Source organism: Nerophis ophidion, linkage group LG02, assembly GCF_033978795.1.
Source record: "Nerophis ophidion isolate RoL-2023_Sa linkage group LG02, RoL_Noph_v1.0, whole genome shotgun sequence".
Taxonomy (NCBI): domain Eukaryota; kingdom Metazoa; phylum Chordata; class Actinopteri; order Syngnathiformes; family Syngnathidae; genus Nerophis; species Nerophis ophidion.
In genome coordinates this window covers 32,665,988-32,692,615 of record NC_084612.1, presented here as the reverse complement: position 1 = coordinate 32,692,615, position 26,628 = coordinate 32,665,988, and the positions used below count along the sequence as shown (strand labels likewise).

At 40.0% G+C, this 26,628-nt stretch overlaps 1 protein-coding gene across 1 annotated transcript in view; it reads right to left on the bottom strand.

The window, feature by feature from the left end:
• The window catches only part of polr2m (RNA polymerase II subunit M), a 53,892-nt gene that overhangs the window by 22,175 nt on the left and 5,089 nt on the right, over nt 1-26,628 (bottom strand). Inside the window, exons 3-5 of the mRNA XM_061893557.1 lie at nt 5,395-5,472; nt 2,611-2,775; nt 2,334-2,426 (exon numbers count right to left, since the gene is read on the bottom strand). Of these exons, the coding sequence (XP_061749541.1) occupies nt 2,334-2,426; nt 2,611-2,775; nt 5,395-5,472 (336 nt within the window). The remainder of the gene's footprint in view (nt 1-2,333; nt 2,427-2,610; nt 2,776-5,394; nt 5,473-26,628) is intronic.

Sequence of the window (26,628 nt, the reverse complement as noted above, 5' to 3'; positions counted from 1 at the left end):
CGTTGTGTAAATCGTAAATAAAAACAGAATACAATGATTTGCATATCATGTTCAACTTAAATTCAATTGAATAGACAGCAAAGACAAGATACCTAACGTTGGAACTGGTAAACTTTGTCATTCTTAGGAAATATTAGCACATCTATAAATCTATGCATGCAACATGTTTAAAAATAGCTTGCACAAGTGGCAACAAAGACTGAGAAAGTTGATGATTTCTCATCAAACACTTTGGAACATCCCACAGGTGAACAGGCTAATTGGGAACAGGTGGGTACCATGATTGGGTATAAAAGCAGCTTCTATGAAATGCTCAGTCATTCACAAACAACGATGGGCCGAGGGTCACCACTTTGTGAACAAATGCGTGAGCAAATTGTCCAACAGTTCAAGAACAACATTTCTCAAAGAGCTATCGCAAGGAATTTGGGGATTTTACCACCTACAGTCCGTAATATCATCAAAAGTTTGGGATAATCACGAGAAATCACTGCACGTAAGGGAAGATATCATGGACCTTCCATCCCTCAGCTGGTACTGCATCAAAAAGCGACATCAGTGTGCAAAGGATATCACCACATGCGCTCAGGAACACTTCAGAAAACCACTGTCAGTAACTACAGTTTGTCACGACATCAGTAAGTGCAAGTTAAAAATGTTACTATGCAAAGTGAAAGTCATTTATCAACAACACCCAGAAATGCCGCCAGCTTCGCTGGGCCCGAGTTCATCTAAGATGGACTGATGCAAAGTGAAAAATTATCCTGTGGTCTGAAGAGTCCACATTTCAAATTAATTTTGGAAACTGTGGATGTCGTGTCCTCCTGAACAAAGTGGAAAATAACCATCCAGGATTGTTATAGGAGCAAAGTCCAAAAGCCAGCATCTGTGATGGTATGGGGGTGTATTAGTGCCCAAGGCATGGGTAACTTACACATCTGTGAAGGCACCATTAATGCTATAAGGTACATACAGGTTTTGGAGCAACATTTGTTGCCATCCAAGCAACGTTATTATGGACGCCCCAGCTTATTTCAGCAATGCCAAGCCAAGTGTTACAACACATGGCTTCATAGTAAAAGAGTGCGGGTACTAGACTGGCCCGCCTGTAGTACAGACCTGTCTCCCATTGAAAATGTGTGGCGCATTATTAATCCTAAAATACCACAACGGAGACCACGTACTGTTGAACAACTTAAGCTGTACGTCAAGCAAGAATGGGAAATAATTCCAACTAAAAAGCTTGAAAAATTGGTCTCCTCGGTTCCAAAACTGAGTGTTGTTAAAAGGAAAGGCCATGTAACACAGTGGTAAAAATCCCCCTGTGCCAACTTTGGGCAATGTGTTGCTGGCATTAAATTCTAACTTAATGATTATTTGCAAAAAAAAAAAAAGTTTCTCAGTTCGAACATAAAATATCTTGTCTTTGCAGTGTTGGCCCTGCGATGAGGTGGCGAGGTGTCCAGGGTGCACCCCGTCTTCCGCCCGATTGTAGCTGAGATAGGCAACAGCGCCCCCGCGACCCCAAAGGGAATAAGTAGTAGAAAATGGATGGATAGATGGATGGATGAAAAGGATTTGCAAATAATTGTATTCTGTTTTTATTTACCATTTACACAATGTGCCAACTTCACTGGTTTTGGGTTTTGTCCAATAACTATTTTAACAAGCATAACTTCCTGGGCCATAGTTGTAAAGTACACATAACATTTAGAGATGATTCACATTCAGCTCCAATCAAATTGTTTAGAGCAAGTAGGTCTTGCTGTGTGCAAAGTTGCAAGGTACTCAATCAAATTTGCAAAATTATAATAGGTATAATAAATATATTAATTTAAAACAATTTTAGGGATAACATAAAGTTAGATTAATTTTGTCAAGTCAAATCAAGTAAATTTTTATCAATTAAAAACAAAAATGGTATCATAAATAATAAAATAAAAGTGGTTAATAAATGCATATAGTTGTTCAATTAATATTAAATGTACAGCACAAAAAATACTAGTACATTAGAGTGTCAAACAATTACATGTTTAAACCAGATTAATCACTCTGTTGATTTTAGATTAATCATGATTAATCATAAGTTATTGCTCGCTTGCACAATTTAAATTAAATTTAAAAAAAGATCCCAATATTTGGACACAAATACAATTTTACTGTCAGAAAGGAAATGTTAAGGAGTATCCATCCATCCACTTTCTACCACATGAGTTAATGTAGCCAGAGTATACAGTAATACAATGCATTATTATTATTATTATTTACAGAGATGCAATGATAATAGTGCATCAGCAAACATGTACATTTTGTAATCAAATGATGTTTCTCACCCTCATTTCCTGTGAGAGTTTTTGCACAGAGTGCTGCATGCCGCCAAACTGTCCATACATACGCTCTCTGACCTTCTCCAGAGAATCTCTCACCTGTATAAACACACAAGGAGAAAGCATGCAGATAGGATCTACCGCCTCAAAAACAAACCTGCAGATATCACAACAGTGTGTGTGTGTGTGTGCGTGTGTGCGTGCGTGTGTGCGTGCGTGCGTGCGTGTGTGTGTGTGTGTGAGTGTGTGTGTCTGTTCCAAGTGTCTCACATCCGCCACTCACCTCCCTGATGTACTTCATTTCATCATGAAGGTGATTGACAGTCCACTCTCGCGCCCTCACTTCTGGTACTGTGCTCGAGTTGTTCCTCTGCACCACGCCGTACATTTTGGGGCCATGATGCTGCAGTGAGGGCTCTGACAGCCCATTGGTCATGTCACCCAGGGGCTGAGGGAGACAAGGACGCACTGCTCAGGTTTCCTTCAGCTCGGACCGTGCGTTTGTGTGCATCCTGCCGGTGCGTGCACAATTTGTGTTTGTTGCACATGCTTACAGTACATGTGTGCAGCATATTAAGTATGTGCAGCGCTGTTGCTGCTCAACAATGGAAGCAGGAAGTTGGGAACGGGTGTCAAAAACCAAGGAGGTTGAACTGAGGGTGTCGTGTTTCTGCAACCCTGAACCTGAGCTGTTGTCCTTTCTGCCTGTTGGACTTCCAGCAGCCAGTGGACCAAAAGCTAAGATGATGAGCAGAGCAATCTACAAATATTAAATGTCTCCTGTTTAAATTCTGTGTACTTCTGTGTAGTCTGGAGGGCCTTAGCTGTGGTAATCGTGTGTCTACATTGCATTGTTTACCTGCATACAATGTTCCTGGCTGATATGACTGATAAAGAAGCGTGAATCTGAGAGACATTGAGAGATTTACGTGCTTCAATGCGAGACTTTGGGGTCTCAATTTAAAACCGTGTTCATTGCCATTAAGCGGGTTAAACTATCATTATCGATGACATAAAATGAATATTTCCTTTTAAAGACTATTATGTTTCTGTATTTGTTATAGTTTAATCAGTCCCTTTGGGAGTTCACTTATTTTTTGTGATGGTTGCGGCCTAAAATGTCTCTACTGGCGGTAGTTGTTTCTTAAAGTTGCTGCAAAAGCTGCAATCTTTTAAACCTTATTAATGTTTTAAGTATACCTAGTAACCCTAACCTTAAAGGATTTCCCAAAAATTGGAACACGAATTCTGTATTGACTTATTTTGTGACACACAGACATAAAAGTACATGCACGATGGCAGTAAAAGCACATAGTCAAAGTTAATTGTCAAATTAGTGTTTTTTTTTATTTATTTCAAAGTAATAATGGTAATTATTAATTATAATTACAGAAAAAAACACCCCAAAGACTTCCTTATTGTCCACTGTCTGCTCCTTTGCAGACCTTCTTCATGTATGTTTGACGCTTGAAAAGTGTTAGTCCAGCTTAAACACTCATTTACATTTCAAAACATTTTTAACCTCGCACATTTGAGCATTTGTGAACTGTTGAGAGCGTTCAATCGCGGTAATTTTAGTTGGTAAATGAGAAACAGTGAAAGATTTTAATCACACTTCAACATCTCAGTCATGTAAAAGCTACTTCTTTGCTAGGTCAGTCTGACAAATTAAAAGCTGTTCTTAATTGTTTTACCCTGGATAAATGAAGGTTATATAGATATACAACTACATGTAAACTAGGAAGTACTTGTTTATATGCTACATTACCCAGAAGGCTTAGAGCACTGTAGACAGGAACAGGAAGTATGTCTGCGGTACCTCGTTTGATCAGTTAAGAGTTAATATGTTGGTACACGTTGTTGTTTCTGCTTCGTCTGCACAAGAAACAAACACAAGTTTTGATTGGACAGTTGATGAGCGCCGCTCAGAGACAAATTTGATTGGTGAACATGAAGCAGATTCGCAAAACAGTGCGGGGAAGTTGTGAGGCTGCACATCACTTGCGGGGATTGGCACCATCACAAAATCCCGGTGAGACTGATTAATATCTATTTGTAAACACCCTAAAATAGTCGTCTGATACAACATACATTTATTTCACCTTGTCAGCCATGGGTAAAACCCATAATCATCATAATACACATTTTATTATTGTGAGTATATGTGAATAAAATTAAATATGATATTTATTAATATGGTTGATACTGTCGAGTATCAAGTGATTATTCATTGTAATGTATTAAGAATCAGATTATCTGACTAATGGGGCAGGACATCATAAGCTTTTGATTCTTCCTGATCTTTTTCTGATGCACACTTTGTTTCTTTCTTTCCTTTAAATATTAATGATTATTAATATTATTGTTGTGGGGATTTTTTTGCAGATGAAGATATTGTATTGGCGATACTTGTTTGTTTAAATGGTCAGTTGTGTTCAAAATAAAATGAAATGAATGCAATATGTTTATTAATTTATAACGGTGTACAACTATACTTGCATCATAGTCAAAGATGGGTGTAAGATTTTGACTATCTTGAAGCTAAAAGAGGTTTGTTCAATGCCTCCCAGACAATGTCGGTTCACACTGAGCATTATTATTTTTCTAACGGTAATAATAATAATAATAATGGATTAGATTTATATCGCGCTTTTCTATTGTTAGATACTCAAAGCGCTCACAGAGAAGTGGGAATCCATCATTCATTCACACCTGGTGGTGGTAAGCTACATCTGTAGCCACAGCTGCCCTGTGGTAAACTGACGGAAGCGTGGCTGCCAGTTTGCGCCTACGGCCCCTCCGACCACCACCAATCATTCATTCATCATTCATTCACCAGTGTGAGCGGCACCGGGGGCAAAGGGTGAAGTGTCCTGCCCAAGGACACAACGGACGCGATTTTTTGGATGTCAATAGGTGGGAAGCGAACTTGCAACCCTCAGATTCTGGCACGGCCGCTCTACCCACTACGCCATGCCGCCCCGCGGTAGAATTAATGACACAGTTCTTCGATCGGATGTCATTATTATTAATGTCATTATTAATGTCTAATATGTTGGTGGCTTACCTGCGTGGGTGACTCTCTGCCAGCTGGCCTCTCCCTTTGGATGAGCCTATTCCTCGTTTTCCAGCCATCTTTGTTATCCTGCACAAAGACAAAACACATACTCATCAACAAGACGGGACTTTCAAACATGATCCAACTCATGCATTTTTTCTCAAGTTAAAGTTAAAGTTAAAATACCAATGATTGTCAAACACACACTAGGTGTGTAGAAATGTGTCCTCTGCATTTGACCCATCCCCTTGTTCACCTCTTGGGAGGGGGGGGGAGCAGTAGACAGCAGCAGTGGCCACGCCCGGGAATCATTTTAGGTGATTTAACTCCCAATTCCTACCCTTGATGCTGAGTGCCAATCAGGGAGGTAATGGGTCCCACTTTTATAGTCTTTGGTATGACTCGACCGGGATTTGAACTCACGAGCTACCGATCTCAGGGCGGACAGTCTAACCACAAGGCCACTGAGCAGGGTACTGCAACTTACTGCTGACAAAAATCGATCTTTTGTCCCACTCCCACCAAATGTCCACCAAATACTACAGCTGTTCTTCTCTATAATGCACTTTTAATGTCACAACTGAAGCTACAATACAGATTAAAATGTTTTTTTAAGCATATTGTACACGTTTTTGGCCTAAATGAAGTGTTAACTTAAGTGTTTGATTATGGTAAGTGTTATTAATGTCTTATTGGCCCTAGAGTGTGAATGTGAGTGTGAATGTTGTCTGTCCATCTGTGTTGGCCCTGCGATGAGGTGGCCACTTGTCCAGGGTGTACGCCGCCTTCCGCCCGATTGTAGCTGAGATAGGCGCCAGCGCCTCCCGCGACCCCAAAGGGAATAAGCGGTAGTAAATGGATGGTTGGATGTATCAGAGTGCAGTATTTGTCTTATTTTCTATAATGTTGTTGTGATCGATAAAGATATTCCCCAAGCCAGACTTCCGTTCTGGGTTCAAAGTAAACAATGTTTACAACAACGGGCTGCTAGCTATCTTCACCGCAACAATCTCAGATTGACTAACTTTGGCAGACATTTTTAAAGGACTTCATCTTCAACTCCTGCCTCATCAACAACTTCTCTCCACAGACTTTGAAGTGACCAATACCAAAAGACAACAGCAGGACTTAGCATCCGATATCCATCACAGCCCTCTTGGTTCAAGATGCACTCCGTCTTCAACATCAGTAACACAACTTTGGCGTGAGCACTGTGGAATGTCAACGCAGGACACACATTGCTAAGATGACAGAATGCTAACAACAAAGCTAATGATCTTAGCTGCGACTTTTGACAAAGTTTGTGTTCAAACGGGGCTTCACGGTGGCAGAGGGGTTAGTGCGTCTGCCTCACAATACTAAGGTCCTGCAGTCCTGGGTTCAAATCCAGGCTCGGGATCTTTCTGTGTGGAGTTTGCATGTTCTCCCCGTGAATGCGTGGGTTCCCTCCGGGTACTCCGGCTTCCTCCCACTTCCAAAGACATGCACCTGGGGATAGGTTGATTGGCAACACTAAATTGGCCCTAGTATGTGAATGTGAGTGTGAATGTTGTCTGTCTATCTGTGTTGGCCCTGCGATGAGGTGGCGACTTGTCCAGGGTGTACCCCGCCTTCCGCCCGATTGTAGCTGAGATAGGCGCCAGCGCCCCCCGCGACCCCAAAAGGGAATAAGCGGTAGAAAATGGATGGATGGATGGATGTGTTCAAACGATGCATGCCTCTGGTTTCAGCACATGGAAGCCCGGTTCGAATTTAGACAACTTATCCAAGATGTGACAAAGAATTTTCATGGTTGTGTTGTAGTGGCCTGGTGATGCTTGGAGGATCCTCCAGACTACCACTGAGTACGATAATCTACAGTAGAACACACTCAAGGCTACTATATTGGTAAAGTGTTAAGGTGACTAGATAGGTTTTAGTTTGTGTTTAGAGGGATCTAATAATCCATCCATTTTCTACCGCTTATTCCCTTTCGGGGTCGCGGGGGGCGCTGGCGCCTATCTCAGCTACAATCGGGCGGAAGGCGGGGTACACCCTGGACAAGTCGCCAACTCATCGCAGGGCCAACACAGATAGACAGACAACATTCACACTCACATTCACACACTAGGGCCAATTTAGTGTTGCCAATCAACCTATCCCCAGGTGCATGTTTTTGGAAGTGGGAGGAAGCCGGAGTACCCGGAGGGAACCCACGCATTCACGGGGAGAACATACAAACTCAACACAGAAAGATCCCGAGGCTTGATTTGAACCCAGGACTGCAGGACCTTCGTATTGTGAGGCAGACGCACTAACCCCTCTGCCACCGTGAAGCCCGGGATCTAATAATGTAATTTAAAAACATTATTTAGAAGGTCATAAACTTATTTTTATGCAGAAAATGTCCAGTACGAATCATCCGTGATTAACAAGGTATGATTATACGTGCAAGTGTGGCTCCTCCAAAAAGGTCAGGAACTTAATTTTCCAACATGCATCATTTTGAAGCAAAGTTCCTGGTTCAGGTGTAACACTCCTGTGGTGGAAAAGAGGCTGATGTTTCTCAACTAACATTCCAGACCTGTTGTCCATCAAAGGAGGCGTCAGTCTCTACATGGGGTCGAGATAAGAGCGAGGAGGACCAGAACAAAGACCTCTGTGTTGTTGTTGTATGGCGGAAGGCCAGCCTCATATTTCTCCACCATTTCACTTTACATCTGACAAATGATGAGTGCCTCTCAACAATGCTGCCATGTGCTGTTGAAATGCGTCCAAACACACACTGCTCCAAATGTTTGCTGGATTTTGGAGCCAAAATCACCGACGCACCATTTTGTTGGAAAGGAATACGTTTATTTCACTTTGTTTTGTTGCCATGAGGAGAAAGAAGAAAATAATGTACCCTAAAAACAATAGCTTGATTAAAAAAAGGATTGCAAACAATCATAGAAGCATATATATGTATATATATATATGTATATATATATATATATTGATATGTATATATATATATATATATATATATGGATATGTATATATATATATATATATATATATATATATATATATATATATATATATATATATATATATATATATATGTATATACTATAAAGTGGGGGTGTCAAACTCCATCCATTTCTTGCCGCTCGTCCCTTACAGGGTCCCTATCCCAGCTGCATTCAGGCAGCTGGGATAGACAAGTCGCCACCACATCACAGGGCCAACACAGATAGACAGACAACATTCACACACTAGGAACCATTTAGTGTTGCCAATCAACCTATCCCCAGGTGCATGTCTTTGGAGGTGGGAGGAAGCCGCAGTCAAAGGGAGAACATGCAAACTACACACAGAAAGATCCCGAGCCCAGGATCGAACCCGGGACCTTTGTATTGTGAGGCACACATACTAACTCCTGTACCACTGTGCTGCCCGGGTGTCAAATTATTGTGTTAATTAATTACAGTCATATTTGGCGCATCATGTTTTGAATCGCGTTAAGAAAGTTTTTTATCTCTAACGTTATAATCTCTGTAGCTTCCTCACTTTATTTTGTGATGATGAGCAATTACATGTTTGATGTTCTATTGTAAATGACTACACTTCATATTGTCTAAAGCAGACAAAAAGCAACACATTCCATGTGAAATAATTGCTTTTGTATGTTTCCAGAAGTGTTTCTACTCTTATTTTAAACTTCAGCATTTTCATTGGACCTGGTGTTTTATTTTAGTACATGGCTAAGGCTGAATCTGTTTAAGTCTGTTAAAACAATAAATGACTTCAAGATACCATTTTTTGTTATATGTACACTGCAAAAAGTCAGTGTTCAAAAACAAGAAAAAAAAATACAAAAATTAATGGTATTTTATTTTGAACTAAGCAATATTAACTGCCAATAGAACAAGAAAATTTGGCTTGTCCAGAATTTCCAAAACAAGTAAAATTAGCTAACCTCAATGAACCCAATAGTACCTTAAAATAAGTATATTCTCACTAATAACAAGTGCACTTTTCTTGGTAGAAAAAGAGAGACCTTTTTGCTCAATATGTTGAAAAATATTCTTAAATTAAGTAAATGCTAGTGCCATTATCTTGACATAATGATATGCGCTTGGCATCATGATTTTTTTTTTTTTATGCTTGAAGTAAGAAATTATTACTCTAAAAAATGTAGTTTTATACTTGTGAGTGTTGATGACACAGCTTTGCAACAGTTGATATTCTAGTTTCAAGCATGATATACTCAATATAAGTCATAAAATCTCAGCCACAAGCTGTAATATCTTACTGAGATAATTTGGGACCAAAACCCTTAAAACAAGTAAAACACTTTAACATAAAATCTGCTTAGTGAGAAGAATTATCTTATCTGACAGAAAAAGAGCAAGTATCACCCTTATTTGAGATATTTAATCTTACTTACATTTCAGTTTTTGCAGTGTACATTTTTTGATCTGCCACAATAATGTCTATCCATTCATCCATTTTCTACAGCTTGTCCCTTTTGGGGTTGCGGGGGTGCTTCCTATCCCAGCTGCACACGGGCGGAAGGCGGGGTGCACCCTGGACAAGTCGCCATCTCATCACAGGGCCAACACAGATAGACAGACAACATTCACACTCACATTCACACACTAGGGACCATTTAGTGTTGCCAATCAACCAATCCCCAGGTGCATGTCTTTGGAGCTGGGTGGAAGGCGGCGTACCCCGGAGGGAACCCACACAGTTACGGGGAGAACATGCAAACTCCATACAGAAAGACCCTGAGCCCAGGATCGAACTCAGGACCTTCGTATTGTACGTACTAACCCCCATGCCACATTAATGTAATACATCTAAATGAAAATACCTCAAATGGAAGGCTTATCCCAGCATTTTTAGGTAAGGTTAAAAAAAGTTTAACTAGATTGATTAGTTACAACTAGGGATGTCCGATAATGGCTTTTTTCAATCAATCAATCAATCAATGTTTATTTATATAGCCCCAAATCACAAATGTCTCAAAGGACTGCACAAATCATTACGACTACAACATTCTCGGAAGAACCCACAAAAGGGCAAGGAAAACTCACACCCAGTGGGCAGGGAGAATTCACATCCAGTGGGACGCCAGTGACAATGCTGACTATGAGAAACCTTGGAGAGGACCTCAGATGTGGGCAACCCCCCCTCTCTAGGGGACCGAAAGCAATGGATGTCGAGCGGGTCTAACATGATACTGTGAAAGTTCAATCCATAGTGGCTCCAACACAGCCGCGAGAGTTCAGTTCAAGCGGATCCAAGACCGCAGCGAGAGTCCCGTCCACAGGAAACCATCTCAAGCGGATCAGCAGCGTAGAGACGTCCCCAACCGATACAGGCAAGCTGTCCATCCTGGGTCCCGACGAGCGGTCCATCCTGGGTCTCGACTCTGGACAGCCAGTACTTCATCCATGGTCATCGGACCGGACCCCCTCCACAAGGGAGGGGGGGACATAGGAGAAAGAAAAGAAGCGGCAGATCAACTGGTCTAAAAAGGAGGTCTATTTAAAGGCTAGAGTATACAGATGAGTTTTAAGGTGAGACTTAAATGCTTCTACTGAGGTAGCATCTCGAACTGTTACCGGGAGGGCATTCCAGAGTACTGGAGCCCGAACGGAAAACGCTCTATAGCCCGCAGACTTTTTTTGGGCTCTAGGAATCACTAATAAGCCGGAGTCTTTTGAACGCAGATTTCTTGCCGGGACATACGGTACAATATAAGATAGGCTGGAGCTAGACCGTGTAGTATTTTATACGTAAGTAGTAAAACCTTAAAGTCACATCTTAAGTGCACAGGAAGCCAGTGCAGGTGAGCCAGTACAGGCGTAATATGATCAAACGTTCTTGTTCTTGTCAAAAGTCTAGCAGCCGCATTTTGTACCAACTGTAATCTTTTAATGCTAGACATGGGGAGACCCGAAAATAATACGTTACAGTAATCGAGACGAGACGTAACAAACGCATGGATAATGATCTCGGCGTCTTTAGTGGACAAAATGGAGCGAATTTTAGCGATATTACGGAGATGAAAGAAGGCAGTTTTAGTAACGCTTTTAATGTGTGACTCAAAGGAGAGAGTTGGGTCGAAGATAATACCCAGATTTTTTACAGAGTCACCTTGTTTTATTATTTGGTTGTCAAATGTTAAAGTTGTATTATTAAATAGAGGTCGGTGTCTAGCAGGACCGATAATCAGCATTTCCGTTTTTTTGGCATTAAGTTGCAAAAAGTTAGCGGACATCCATTGTTTAATTTCATTAAGACACGCTTCCAACTGACTACAGTCCGGCGTGTTGGTCAGCTTTAGGGGCATGTAGAGTTGGGTGTCATCAGCATAACAGTGAAAGCTAATACCGTATTTGCGTATGACGTCACCCAGCGGCAGCATGTAGATGCTGAAGAGTACAGGGCCAAGGACCGAACCCTGGGGAACTCCACACGTTACCTTAACATAGTCCGAGGTCACACTGTTATGGGAGACGCACTGCATCCTATCAGTAAGATAAGAGTTAAACCATGACAGGGCTGAGTCTGACGTACCAATTCGTGTTTTGATACGCTCTAATAAAATATTATGATCGACGGTATCGAAAGCAGCGCTAAGATCGAGGAGCAGCAACATAGATGACGCATCAGAGTCCATTGTTAGCAATAGATCATTAGTCAATTTTGCGAGGGCTGTCTCAGTCGAGTGATTTGCCCTGAAACCGGATTGAAAGGTTTCACATAGATTGTTAGACGCTAAGTGTTCATTTAGCTGCTCTGCAACAATTTTTTCGAGGATTTTCGAAATAAAGGGAAGGTGAGACACCGGTCGGTAGTTTACCATGAGGTCAGGATCGAGGTTAGGTCTTTTAAGGAGAGGATGAATAACCGCTTTTTTGAAAGCAAGGGGAACAGTGCCCGAGGAAAGTGATAAGTTTATAATATTTAGCACTGATGGACCTAATAATACAAAAAGCTCCTTGATAAGTTTCCCAGGAAGTGGGTCAAGTAAACATGTTGTTTGTTTTATTCCATTTACACGTTGTAACAATCCTTCTAATGTTATTTCATCAAAACGAGAGAAACTATTTTGGATATTTGCAGTATCCGCCGTATATACAATCGTATCTGTGTTACTATAACCCAGTTGTAGCTGGGACGCATTGTCTTTAATCTCCTTTCTAATAAGTTCAATTTTCTTATTAAAGAACTTCATAAAGTCATCTGCCGAATGGGTGGAGCTACTGGAAGGAGTCCCTTGTTGGGTTAGCAATGCTACTGTACTAAACAAAATTTTGGATCGTTTTTATTAATGCGGATGAGATTTGAATAATAATTAGTTTTAGCTAAGGTAAGCATGCGTTTATAAGTTATTAAACTATCACTCCATGCTTGATGGTGCACCTCAAGTTTAGTCGTGCGCCATTTGCGTTCCAGCTTTCTACATAATAATTTCTGAGCTCTAGTTTCTTCAGTAAACCATGGCGTACGCCTTTTTGGAGCCTTTTTTAACTTCAGCGGTGCTATACTATCAATGGTTTCGCGCAGGGCGTTGTTAAAGTTGTTAGTGAGGTTATCAATAGAGCCCACATACTTTGGGAACGGTGCCATTACCGAGGGCAGTAGGTCCGCAAGAGTCGTCGTTGTGGCAGCATTAATGTTGCGGCTGCTATAGCAGTTATTATTATTATTAGTTTGATGAACATGCGTCTGAACTTCGAATTTTATAAGGTAATGATCGGACAATACTTTAGTATACGGGAGTATCGTAACTTTGGAAACGGTGATACCTCTGACAAGCACTAGGTCTATCGTATTACCGCTGCGATGCGTCGGTTCATTTATTATTTGTGTAAGACCACAGCTATCAATTATAGTCTGGAGCGCCACGCACGGTGGGTCCAATGGGGTATTCATATGGATATTAAAGTCCCCCATTATAATTATATTATCGGCGACCGTCACTAGATCAGCAACAAACTCTGAGAATTCACTAATAAAGTCCGAATAGGGCCCTAGGGGGCGGTAGATAACGGCCAGGCACAGAGGCAGAGGTGTGGCAGACTTCATAGAAAGCACCTCAAACGATTTATATTTATTATTTAAGTTAGGACTAAAGTTAAAGTTTTCGTTGTATATTAGTGCGACACCCCCTCCCCTTTTGAGGTGACGGGCCATATGCGCATTCGTATAGTTAGGAGGGGATGCCTCATTTATCGCAAAAAAGTCGTCTGGTTTAAGCCAGGTTTCGCTAAGACCGATGACGTTAAGGTTGTTGTCTCTAATGACCTCATTGACTAATAACGTTTTGGGAGACAAAGATCTGATGTTTAGAAAGCCCATATTATAGGTAGTGGGCTGTTTTAAGGAGTTGTTGATAACATTATCCGTAGTAGCAATATTAATAATGTTGCGTTTATTATGCGCAGTGTACTTAAAATAATTACGACCATATCTAGGAATTGATATGGTTTTTTGCCGATATCCAATATCCTGATATTTTCCAATTACCGATACCGATATCAACCGATACCTATATATACAGTCGTGGAATTAACACATTATTATGCCTAATTTTGTTGTGATGAATGTTTAATGCATCTGCTATATGCATTAAACAATGTAACAAGGTTTTCCAAAATAAATCAACTCAAGTTACGGAAAAAAATGCCAACATGGCACTGCCATATTTATTATTGAAGTCACAAAGTGCATTCTTTTTTTAATATGCCTCAAAACAGTAGTTGGGAATTTGGGACATGCTCTCCCTGAGAAAGCATGAGGAGGTTCAGGTGGGTGGGGTTGGGAGGACGAGGAGGTTTGGGGGTGTAGCGGGGGTGTATATTGTAGCGTCCCGGAAGCGTTTGGGCTGCAAGGGGTTTTGGTTATTTGTTCTGTTGTGCTTATGTTGTGTTATGGTGCGGATGTTCTCCCGAAATGTATTTTTCCTTCTTGTCTAGTGTGGGTTCACAGTGTGGCGCATATTTGTAACAGTGTTAAAGTTGTTTATACGGCCACCCTCAGTGTGAAATGTATGGCTGTTGACCAAGTATGCGATACATTCACTTGTGTGTGTGAAGAATCGTAGATATTATGTGACTGAGTTGGCACGCAAAGGCAGTGCCTTTAAGGTTTATTGGCGCTCTGTACTTTTCCCTACATCTGTGTGCACAGTGGCGTTTTAAAAAGTCATAAATTTAGCCTTTTGAAACCGATACCGATAATTTCCGATATTACATTTTAAAGCATTTATCGGCCAAAAATATCGGCAGTCCGATATAATCGGACATCTCTAGTTACAAGTCATAATTAATTAATCACATTTTTTTAATTGCTTGACACTATACATGTATTTAATCATAGGTTTGTAATTATTATCAAATAAGAAGCTTGAAATAAAATCTATTTATTTAACATCGTAAGTTCCACTGACTTATCCAAACAACGTAAGTGTGTGTCTTTGGAGTAATTACATGGCAGCACAACAGTAAAACGTTTTAGTGAGTCATTCAAAGCGCACAAAGGTTCTCCTGTGTCGTGTGGCTTTATTATGAAGTACAAAAGGTAGACTCATTCAAGGATTGAGTCAAGGCCACTTTGAGGTGAATGAACCTTTGGGGTAAAAACATCCAAAACAGTCAAGGAGGAGACGTCTTTTCTGTGAAGACGACATATCAAGTCTCAGCTAGGACATAATGGGCGCTTGGATGGTGTCCTTGTGTCAGATTCGGGGACACTCCCTTTCTAAATTTGTAGCTCACACAAACACACTTTTGTCTGGATATTGCATGTCTGGATTAAATGTACAGCACTGTTCTTGTTCCCTTCTCAGAATGCTGCCAACAATGACATCTCAGAAACTTTAATATCAAAAGAAGTAAAACAACAAAAAATAGGCAACCAACAAGATAATGCTGCTGGTGCTTATTTTGGGGATGTTAGCATTAATTTCATTGGAGGAATTAACAATGTATCCACACATGTGTTTAGGAGGCCTAATGAAGCCTGGTGAGCATTGCTTGGTGAGACTTTTAACACTTTTTGGAGTTTAGCACAAAGAAGTCCTGAACATTCCTTTTTTGTTGAATCAGCCTTTTATTGATAACTATCTGTAGCCTATAATACAGCACCAAATGCTGCTTGTTATACATTATGTGACTGTTGGGAACGTTTTGTGTTTAACTGGAACAATAAAACCACTGGTCACTGCTTTATGTACTAAAATACTCCTTTTTCATGGCTGCTGGCGTGACCCCAGGACGCAGAGAACAGTACTGTGACGTAAAAAATGATTTCAGGATTTCCTTTGTTAAATTTTCACAAATAGATAAAGTGTGTTTTAATATTTTAATGAACCTTCAATGGCTGTGCAAATATATGGTCAATATTTAAGAATTTAAAATACACTGCTTTTTAATCTGGACCTGTCCTAATCTGGTCTAGACCATACAAAAATAGTTAAATGTGTCTCTAATGCGTGTGCCGCACAATACAAAAGAAAGACCCCTGGCTCGGGGTCTTTCTGTGTGCAGTTTGCATGTTCTCCCCGTGACAGCGTGGGTTTCCTTCCTCCCACTTCCAAAGACATGCACCTGGGGATAGGTTGAATGGCAACACTAAATTGGCCCTAGTGTGTGAATGTGAGTGTGAATGTTGTCTGTCTATCTGTGTTGGCCCTGTGATGAGGTGGCGACTTGTCCTGGGTGTACACTGCCTTCAGTCCGATTGCAGCTGGGATAGGCTCCAGCAGCACCCATGACCCAGAGAGGGACAAGCGGTAGAAAATGGATGGATGGTGTCTGTATGCCGTCTCTATTGCAGTTTAACAAATATAACTAAGGTTTCACAAATCAGAAAAAAATATTTTTATGATTATTCAGGGTATATCTAGTCCAGATTTTAGTCGGTCTCATTCATGGCACATTTGTGGTAATTACAAGGATTTTGTTCAAGCAAAGTCAACATTTTCTGAACTGAAACTGATTAAGAAGGAGGAGGCCAAGCTTTTCTGCTCTGGCAGTGACGCAAGTTCCTAAATTATTTTTTTTGTCTGTTTTATTTTTCATTTGTCAACTATTTATTTTGCAACTGTCAATTTTGGCCAAGAATTATGACACTAATCGCTTTTTAATGACGTTTTGGTCAGATGATCGCGACTGGAGTGTTCAGACTGCAGTTGCATTCATCTCTGATTTATATCCAAGTACAAAAGAGGCTTGGGTTGGATTTGAAAACATTGGAATTGCATTGATCACATTGACATTAAAAAAGCTGATACAGATCACACATGAGGGAAAAAATTGAATTGACTTGCAGTGTTAACAAGGACTGGAAACTGTCACGCCTATGGATCATGTTTTGTTTTTGTCATGTTTGGTCATGTTATATTTTGTTTTTTGGACACTCAGTTCTGTTTTTGCACTTCCTGGTTTGTTTTCGTCTCCATGCCAACTCATTGATTTTCACCTTGCCCTTAAGTCACGCCCCTGTCCTCAGCCCTCGCACCTGTTAGTAATGATCACAGTTATTATTTAAGCCAGAGTTACCAGGTAGTCGGCCTGGCAACTTCCCCCATTTCCATGTACCTACCTTTGTACCTACACATCCCGTATTCATCTGCTTCATGCCTTGCTGTTCGTTTTTGTCCACGCCAAGTAAGTTTTGTATTTATGCCTCGGTGCAAGTTTGTTTTTTTCATGCCACAGTGCAAGTGTTTTTGTTTCATGTTTGTAATCTGTAGCATTTATGCTCGTCTTTTGTTTTTTTCATTAGCCAAGTTTGTTTTCCGCCCTCGTGCGCGCCCTTTGTTTGCCTCCTGTTGTAGTCTGTTTGTTTAGTAATAAATCAACATGTACTTACATTCACGTCTGGCACGTGCCAATCATCCTTTGCAAAGAAGAAACAACCCTAGTCCATGTCCTTGTTTGACAGAAACAAGTGAGGAGAATGGAGCTGACAACAGGGGTAATGCAACCAATTAATATGCCAACAAAGAAAGTGGGACTAAGAAAATAAGAGTGCAAACAGGAAATGATACAAAACAAAGAAGCACAATGAACAAAGTGCAAAAGTGTCTTAAAGGATCATGGCATCTTTGTTAGGTGGAAATTGATAAATCTGGGAAACTTGCAGGTTCATGACATGTATCTGACTTCAAGCTGGAGGTAGCTGATTAAATTATTTTGTAAACACTCAGTCTCCAAGTCCTCTAACGCAACATTTTTCAGCTACTGTGCCGCACACTACTGTGCTGTGAAATATTGTCTGGTGGGCTATGGGAAATTATACAATTTTACCTAATTGGTCTAAATATATTTTTTGCAAACCAATAATTATAATCCGCAAATAGTGTACTGTTGTTGAGTGTCTGTGATGTCTAGACATCGACAGAGTAACCGTGTAAATACTCTTCCATGTCAGTGGGTGGCAGCAGGGCAGTTAGCTAATTAGTGATGCATGGATGGTTATGGTTAGAATTCATATCAAACAATTGTGGCAGGTATTTGATGAGAACAAATTTATATTGTCAATATAGGCTGCTGAGTTTCACCACTCAGGTATCAAAAATTCAGGGCAGAAAAATTTGCCGCTTAAAAATGCAAGACCCGCTTCTGGTAAATTAAGACTGAAGCAATCGATGCTGTCACATAACCAGCCAATAAGGAATCATGTTTGAAGTCACGTGACACAGGTCTTACATGCAGCCTAGCCATGTGATCTCTGTACTTTATTTAATCTGTGGAGGTTGCTGTGATTTAATGAAAAACATCCCAAGATTCAGCGAAAAAAGGATTAAAGCAGATCACACGATCATACAAACACATACACAACAATGATGGATACTAAAAACTTAATAAGAGACTATTTCAAAAACGGAATAAAATTGTAGTTTACTGGATAAGACACTCAGAATGTACATGAAAATACAGATTGTGGAATCACAATATTCACTATTAACAATAAAACACTAAATATTGAGAATATATGAATGTTGCTCCTCTACTTCCCAGACCAGACGTCTTATATAATTGAGTAAGAACAAAAAAAGATGTAACAAACACGGCAAAACATAAACGCAAAGGGTAAAAAACATAGGATAGGATAGACTTTTATTTATTCCACGATGGAGAAATTACGTTGTTGCAGTTAACGTTTTTACATATAGTAACGTAAGTAAAACATAATGAAAAACAAACAAATAGTAATAAATATAGATATTGCACACTAATATGTATACATAAATACAAAAAAAACTAATATCGGTGTAACACACCAAGAAAAAAGTGTTTTTGTTAAGTCTAATGGTTGTGGGTAGAAAAGACCTGCGATAGTTCTCCTTCTTGCATTTTGGATTTATCAGTCCAATGCTGAAGGAGCTACTCAGGGCCTCCACAGTGCCGTGCATGGGGTGAGACAGATTGGACATTATGGATGTCAACTTGGTCAGCATTCTTCTGTCAGCCACCTCCTCAATGCTGTCTAGTGGGCAGCCTAGGACGGAGTCAGCTCTCTTAATCGGTTTATTAAATGTGTTCCTGTCTCTGACGGTGCTGCCCCCACCCCAGAAAACGACGGCATAGAACACCGCAGAAGCCCCCACCGTGTCTTAAAGGTGCGCAGCAGTGACGCGCACACCCCAAAGGACCTCCGTCTCCTCAAGAGGTGTAGGCGACTTTGACCTTTCTTGTACACAGCGTTTAAATTAGGAGTCCAGTCCAGTTTATTGTTGAGGTGAACACCCAGGTATTTAAATGAATTCGCTATTTCTATATCTGATCCCTGGATGTTATGTGGGTGTGGGTGGTGGAGCTCAATCACAAGCTATTTTGGTTTAACAGGTGTTCAAGAACAGGTGATTACGTGCATACCAGTCTGTGACGCTTGAGATGACTTTTTGGTATTCCTGCTTGCTCAAAAACACATCCCACCACTGTAGATCTTCTGCAGATGGCAGCGGAGCGGATGGAGTCATGCCTGAAGTCTGTGGTATAGAGCCTGAACAGGTAAGGTGAGAGAACCGTCCCTAGGAGAGCCCCTGTGCTGCAAACTACCACTTTGGACTAACAGTCACGCAGACTCATGTACTGCGGCCTGTGTAAACAAGCCCCGCCCACTCTGCTTCATGCCTGGTCCGAATGGAGCTGCTGTGACGTAGTTCCTATGGTTACTATGAGTTTTTTCTTGCCCTGATGTGGGATCTGAGCTGAGGATGCCGTTATAACAGTGACGTGTGGTCAGGGGAGGCAAGAGAAGCAGTGCCTCCCCTGTGATCATGCAAAGAAATAAAATATATAATGATAAAATAATTGTAATTGTGTAATTGTTAGTTTTTAATTTTCATTTAGCTTCACCAATTTGGATTATTTTGTTCTTCAAAATCGCAGAATTTTCGCAATCCCTCATAAACTTCTCTGTCTGCCGTGCGGTCAGAGCGCGTTCTTGTCTGGTGTGTTGCTGAGCGTTCAAAACGGCAGAGAAAAAAGTCTGAGGTGAGGCAAACAGTTCTCGTGTCTCACGATAGGGGCACTCATGATCAGAGACATACGGTGGCGTAAGCGAGTCAAGTGCCGCAGCGAGTAACATGTTTTGTGTGTTGGTTGAGCCATCAAAACGGCAGAAAAAAAAGTCTGAGGTGAGGCAAACAGTTCTCGTGCCTCACGATAGGGGCGCTCTTGATCCCAGATATACGGTGGCCTCAGCGTGTAAGTGCCGCAGCGAATTATTTTTTCTGTCTCGTGCACCCGGACTTTCAACATGGATGAGTACATTTCCGCACTTTAACAGTTTTCTAAAGTGGACTTTCAATTGAAGCAGGAGATAATTACAAAAAGGAAGACCAACCTCGGAGCTGAATGGTTTGTTTTAAACATGAGCGGTCGGCGACTCATATTTAAAGCTAGAATCCGCTAAAAACGTTTAGGATGACGAGGATAGACATGGCTTTGGATGAACAGCGGCGACTCAACATCAGTGTAAAAGAGAACCAAAAGATTTTAAAAGATGTCATCAATGCGACCTGCTTCCTCGCCAAACATCAGCTAGCATTTCGTGGAAATTATGAAAGTAGGAGCTCTGCTAATCGCGGAAACTATGTTGAACTCTTATAAGACTTTTAAAACTGAAGAAAGTGAAGGAGGAATTTTACCAGAAAGTGACGGTTATTTTTATCCAGAAAGACCGCCGCATGGACTTCATTTATAAGTAAAGGTGAGATGGCGATAACATTATTTTTGTTTCATTTTTAATGAAATGCACATTTTGTGGGCGACAGTTTGTATGTGTAAAGAATACAGAAATGAAACATAACCCGTAAACTACCACCATTCAAATGGCAAATAATCTGCGCAGAGCGCATACTGTATGTTTGTAAATCTGATTCTGATTATGTAAGTGCCTCACCAGCTATAAACCTCACCGCACGTCACTGCGTTGTAAATGGTAAATGGGTTGCACTTGTATAGCGCTTTTCTACCTTTTTAAGGAACTCAAAGCGCTTGGACACTATTTCCACATTCACCCATTCACCCACACATTCACACACTGATGGCGGGAGCTGCCATATAAGGCGCTAACCACGACCCATCAGGAGCAAGGGTGAAGTGTCTTGCTCAAGGACACAACAGACGTGACTAGGGTGGTAGAAGGTGGGGATTGAACCAGGACCCTCCGATTGCTGGCGCAGCCACTCTCCCAACTTCGCCACACTGTTGTGACTTGTGTTGCCCTTTGAGACATTCGTGATTTAGGGCTATATAAGTAAACTTTGATTGATTGATTGATTGATTGATTACCCTTATGTCACTCAATAGTGAAGATTCATCCATCAAAATAATTTCTATAGCTGGAAAACCTCCAGCGGGCCACATTGAAATGTTTATCATGTTTTATCATGCTCAGCTAACTGCCTTTTTGCTGCTTTGCAAGACCTGCATCACGTGACATATATGTTGACGCCTCATTGGCTGATTCTGAGACAGGATCGATTGCTTCGGTCTTGATTTACTGGAAGTGGGTCTTGCGTTTTCAAGCAGCAAATTTGTCAGCACTGAATTTTAAAACAGAATTGTCAAACACACACAAATTTCTACCAAATGCCAAAAATTCAGTTACATAAATTCAGTGTCAAAATCAAGTTTTTGTAATAAAGACACAAATTAGCCTTCATACATATATAGGAGTGATGCGTCTTTGCCGGTAACAATAAATATACACCATTCATGAATGGATTTGGCGTACCCACACATCCACAAACCCTCTAATTACAAAACCCAAAACCAGTGAAGTTGGCACATACTGTAAAATCATAAATAAAAACAGAATACAATGATTCAATTGAATAGACTGCTAAGACAAGATATTTAATGTTGCGCCACTAACAGTCCTGATGGTTCTTTTCCTCTTTGGTTCCGGAGGACACGACGTCCACAGTTTCCAAAAACAATTTGAAATGTGGACTCAACAGACCACAGAACACTTTTTCACTTTGCATCAGTTAATCTTAGATGAGCTCAGGCCCAACAATTCAGTGTAGAAAAATTTGTAACTAAGGTTTCACAAATCAGAAAAATTTATTTTTATGATTATTCAGGGTGTAGCTAGTCCAGATTGGAGCTGTAACAGTCCAATAATGAAGGAGCTAGTGTATAATGCATATGTTCCTTCTTGACTGCACTTAAATGTAGAATATATGTAGAACATATTTATATTATCCATATATTATATATTATATATATAGTATACGTCATATATTATTTATTATTAGTATTGTTTATTGTGAGCGAACTGTGGTGCTGAATTTCCCCCAGCAATCAATAAAGTACTTTTTATTCTATTCTATTCTATAAATGGCTTTGGCTTGGCATAGTACAGTTTTAACTTGCACTAAAAGATGTAGCGACGAACTGTAGGTACTGATAGTGGTTTTCTGAGGTGTTCCTGAGCCCCTGTGTGATATCCTTTACACACGGATATCATTTTGTGATGCAGTACTGCCTGAGGGATCGAAGGTCACAGGCTTAGCCGCTTACGTGCAGTGATTTCTCCAGATTCTCTGAACCTTTTGATGATATTACGGACCGTAGATGGTGAAATCCCTAGATTCCTTGCAATAGTTTGTTGATAAATGTTGTTCTTAAACTGTTCGACAATTTGCTCATGCATTTGTTCACAAAGTGGTGACCCTCACCCCATCCTTGTTTGTGAATGACTGAGCATTTCATGGTAGCTGCTTTTATACCCAATCATGGCACCAACCTGTTCCCAATTAGCCTGTTCACCTGTGGGATGTTCCAAATAATCTTTTGATGAGCATTCCTCAACTTTCTCTGTCTTTTTTGCCACTTGTGCAAGCTTTTTTGAAACAGTTGCAGGCATCAAATTCCAAATTTGCTAAAATTTGCAAAAAATAACAACATTTACCAGTTCAAAAATTAAATATCCTGTCTTTGCAGTCTAGTCAATTTAATTTAGTTGGAAAAGGATTTGCAAATCATTGTATTCTGTTTTTATTTACGATTTACTTAACGTCCCAACTTCACTGGTTTTGGGTTGGAAAAGTTAAGTCACAGGAACGATGACGCAAAATTTTTAAATATCCGCCTTGAGACCCGAATCGACAAAGCTTGATGTGTTCATCTAAGAATCACTGTATTTTATTTGCATGTTAGCAGGCATATGCTATGCTTCTGTGTTACAGTTACAGAAACTTTTTTCACAACATGTCCCAGCATTTTCACAATCATTTTAGTGCTAAAGTCAAAGTGAGGAAATGAGAACTGTTAACAACAGTGGGAGAAAAAAGCAGATCAATTCATGTATTTTCTACATTGTTTGTACTCATTAGGGTCACAGGGGAGCTGGGGCCAATCCCTGCTGACTTTAAGAGGCAAGAGGGGGGGTCAGCCCTGGACTGGTCGTGGGTCAATGACAATGACAAGTGTACACAAACAACCTTTCACACTTACATTCACAACTGGGGCTCATCCTATTAAGTGTGCATATGCACACAAACGTGGCGTACGCACCTTTTCATGGCAAAGTTGAGATGTATAAAGAGTGAAATGGACGTGGAAAATTGTGGTGCCTCATGGCAACTTTACATGCAAACACTACATGCAACCACTCCTTTAGTCTGAGCTGGCCTCTTTACCTGTACCTGATAGACAACCAGGACACACCTGTACCTGTCGCTGACTACAATTATAAAGTACAAACCCTGTTTCCATATGAGTTGGGAAATTGTGTTAAATGTAAATATGAACAGAATACAATGATTTGCAAATCATTTTCAACCCATATTCAGTTGAATATGCTACAAAGACGACATATTCGATCTTCAAACTGATTAACTTTTTTTTTTTTAAACAATCATTAACTTTAGAATTTGATGCCAGCAACACGTGACAAAAAAGTTGGGAAAGGTGGCAATAAATACTGATAAAGTTGAGGAATGCTCATCAAACACTTATTTGGAACATCCCACAGGTGTGCAGGCTAATTGGGAACAGGTGGGTGCCATGATTGGGTATAAAAGCAGCTTCCCAAAAAATTCTCAGTCTTTCACAAGAAAGGATGGGGCGAGGTACACCCCTTTGTCCTCAACTGTCTGAGCAAATAGTCAAACAGTTTAAGAACAATGTTTCTCAAAGTGCAATTGCAAGAAATTTAGGGATTTCAACATCAACGGTCCATAATATCATCAAAAGGTTCAGAGAATCTGGAGAAATCACTCCACGTAAGCGGCATGGCCGGAAACCAACATAGAATGACCGTGCCCTTCGATCCTTCAGATGGCACTGAATCAAAAACCGACATCAATCTCTTCAGCAGGGGTCACCAATCTTTTTGAAACCAAGAGCTACTTCTTGGGTACTGATTAATGCGAAGGGCTACCAGTTTGATACACACTTAAATAAATTGCCAGAAATAGCCAATTTGCTCAATTTACCTTTAATAAATAAATCATATATATATAAAAAAAATGGGTATTTCTGTCCGTCATTCCGTTGTACATTTTTTTTTCCTTTTTACGGAAGGTTTTTTGTAGAGAATAAATGATGAAAAAAACACTTAATTGAACTGTTTAAAAGAAAAGAAAACACGAAAAAAAAGAAAATACATTTTGAAACATAGCTTATCTTCAATTTCGACTCTTTAAAATTCTAAATTCAACCGAAGAAAATGAAGAGGAAAAACTAGCTAATTCGAATCTTTTTGAAAAAATTTAAAAAAGAATTTATGGAACATCATTAGTAATTTTTCCTGATTAAGATTAATTTTAGAATTTTGATGACATGTTTTAAATAGGTTAAAATCCACTTTGAAATAAGATTTAATTTTGATTCCACAGATTTTCTAGATTTGCCGGAATAATTTTTTTGAATTTTAATCATAATAACTTTGAAGAAATATTTCACAAATATTCTTTCTCGAAAAAACAGAAACTAAAATGAAGAATTAAATTAAAATGTATTTATTATTCTTTACAATAAAAATTAAAAAAAATACTTGAACATTGATTTAAATTGTCAGGAAAGAAGAGGAAGGAATTTAACAGTTAAAAAGGTATCCACATGTGTTTAAAAATCCTAAAATCATTTTTAAGGTTGTATTTTTTCTCTAAAATGGTCTTTCTGAAAGTTATAAGAAGCAAAGTAAAAAAAATTATGAATTTATTTAAACAAGTGAAGACCAGGTCTTTAAAATATTTTCTTGGATTTTCATATTCTATTTAAGTTTTGTCTCTCTTAGAATCAAAAATGTCGAGCAAAGCAAGACCAGCTTGCTAGTAAATAAATACAATTTAAAAAATAGAGGCAGCTCACTGGTAAGTGCTGCTATTTGAGCTATTTTTAGAACAGGCCAGCGGGCAACTCCTCTGGTCCTTACGGGCGACGTGCTGCCCGTGGGCACCACGTTGGTGACCCCTGCTCTACAGGATATCACCACATGGGCTCAGGAACACTTCAGAAAATCACTGTCACTAAATTCAGTTTGTCGCTACATCTGTCAGTGCAAGTTAAAGCCAAAGCCAAAGCCATTCATCAACAAGATCCAGAAACACCGCCGGCTTCTATTGGCCCGAGATCATCTAAGACCGACTGATGCAAAGTGGAAAAGTGTTCAGCGGTCTGACGAGTCCACATTTCAGATTGTTTTTGGAAATATTCGACATCGTGTCATCCGGACCAAAGGGGAAGTGAACCATCCAGACTGTTTTCGACGCAAAGTTCAAAAGCCAGCATCTGTGATAGTATGGCGGTGCATTAGTGCTCAAGGCTTGGGTAACTTACACATCTGTGAAGGCACCATTGATGCTTAAAGGTACATACAGGTTTTGGAACAACATATGCTGCCATCTAAGCGCCGTCTTTTTAATGGACGCCCCTGCTTATTTCAGCGAGACAATGCCAAGCCACATTCAGCACGTTTAACAACAGTGTAGCTTCGTAAAAAAAGAGTGCTGGTACTTTCCTGGCCCGCCTGCAGTCCAGACCTGTCTCCCATCGAAAATGTGTGGAGCATTTTGAAGCGTAAAAATACGACAGCGGAGACCCCGGACTGTTGAACCACTGAAGCTCTACATAAAACAAGAATGGGAAAGAATTCCACTTTCAAAGCTTCAACAATTAGTTTCCTCAGTTCCCAAACGTTTATTGAGTGTTGTTAAAAGAAAAGGTGATGTAACACAGTGGTGAACATGCCCTTTCCCAACTACTTTGGCACGTGTTTCAGCCATGAAATTCCAAGTTAATTATTATTTGCAAAACAAAAATAAAGTTTATGAGTACGAACATAAAATATCTTGTCTTTGTAGTGCATTAAATTAAATATGGGTTGAAAAAGATTTTCAAATCATTGTATTCCGTTTATATTTACATCCAACACAATTTCCCAACTCACATGGAAACGGGGTTTGCATAATAAATATCTAAAATGCATAAAATATGTATGTAGAGTATGTTGGTTTGCGCTTCATATGCTTGTTTGCTCTCTGTGCACTTTCAGGCTGCATGTATTTGGGGTTTTTTGTGTGTATTACCTGTGTTTTCCCTAATTAAGAAGGTTTTTTCCTGCACTTGCCTGCCACCTCTGTTTCTTGCGGTCCAGACAAGAATAGATTTTCAACAGGAATAGATTAATCCCATTGTTAGCCACCTCATACTAGCATTTATTAAAATATATATTTAGTAGACACGGAAAAGGGAAAGATTGTGTGTTTTTGTCTTACATTTGGATTGTAGTTGA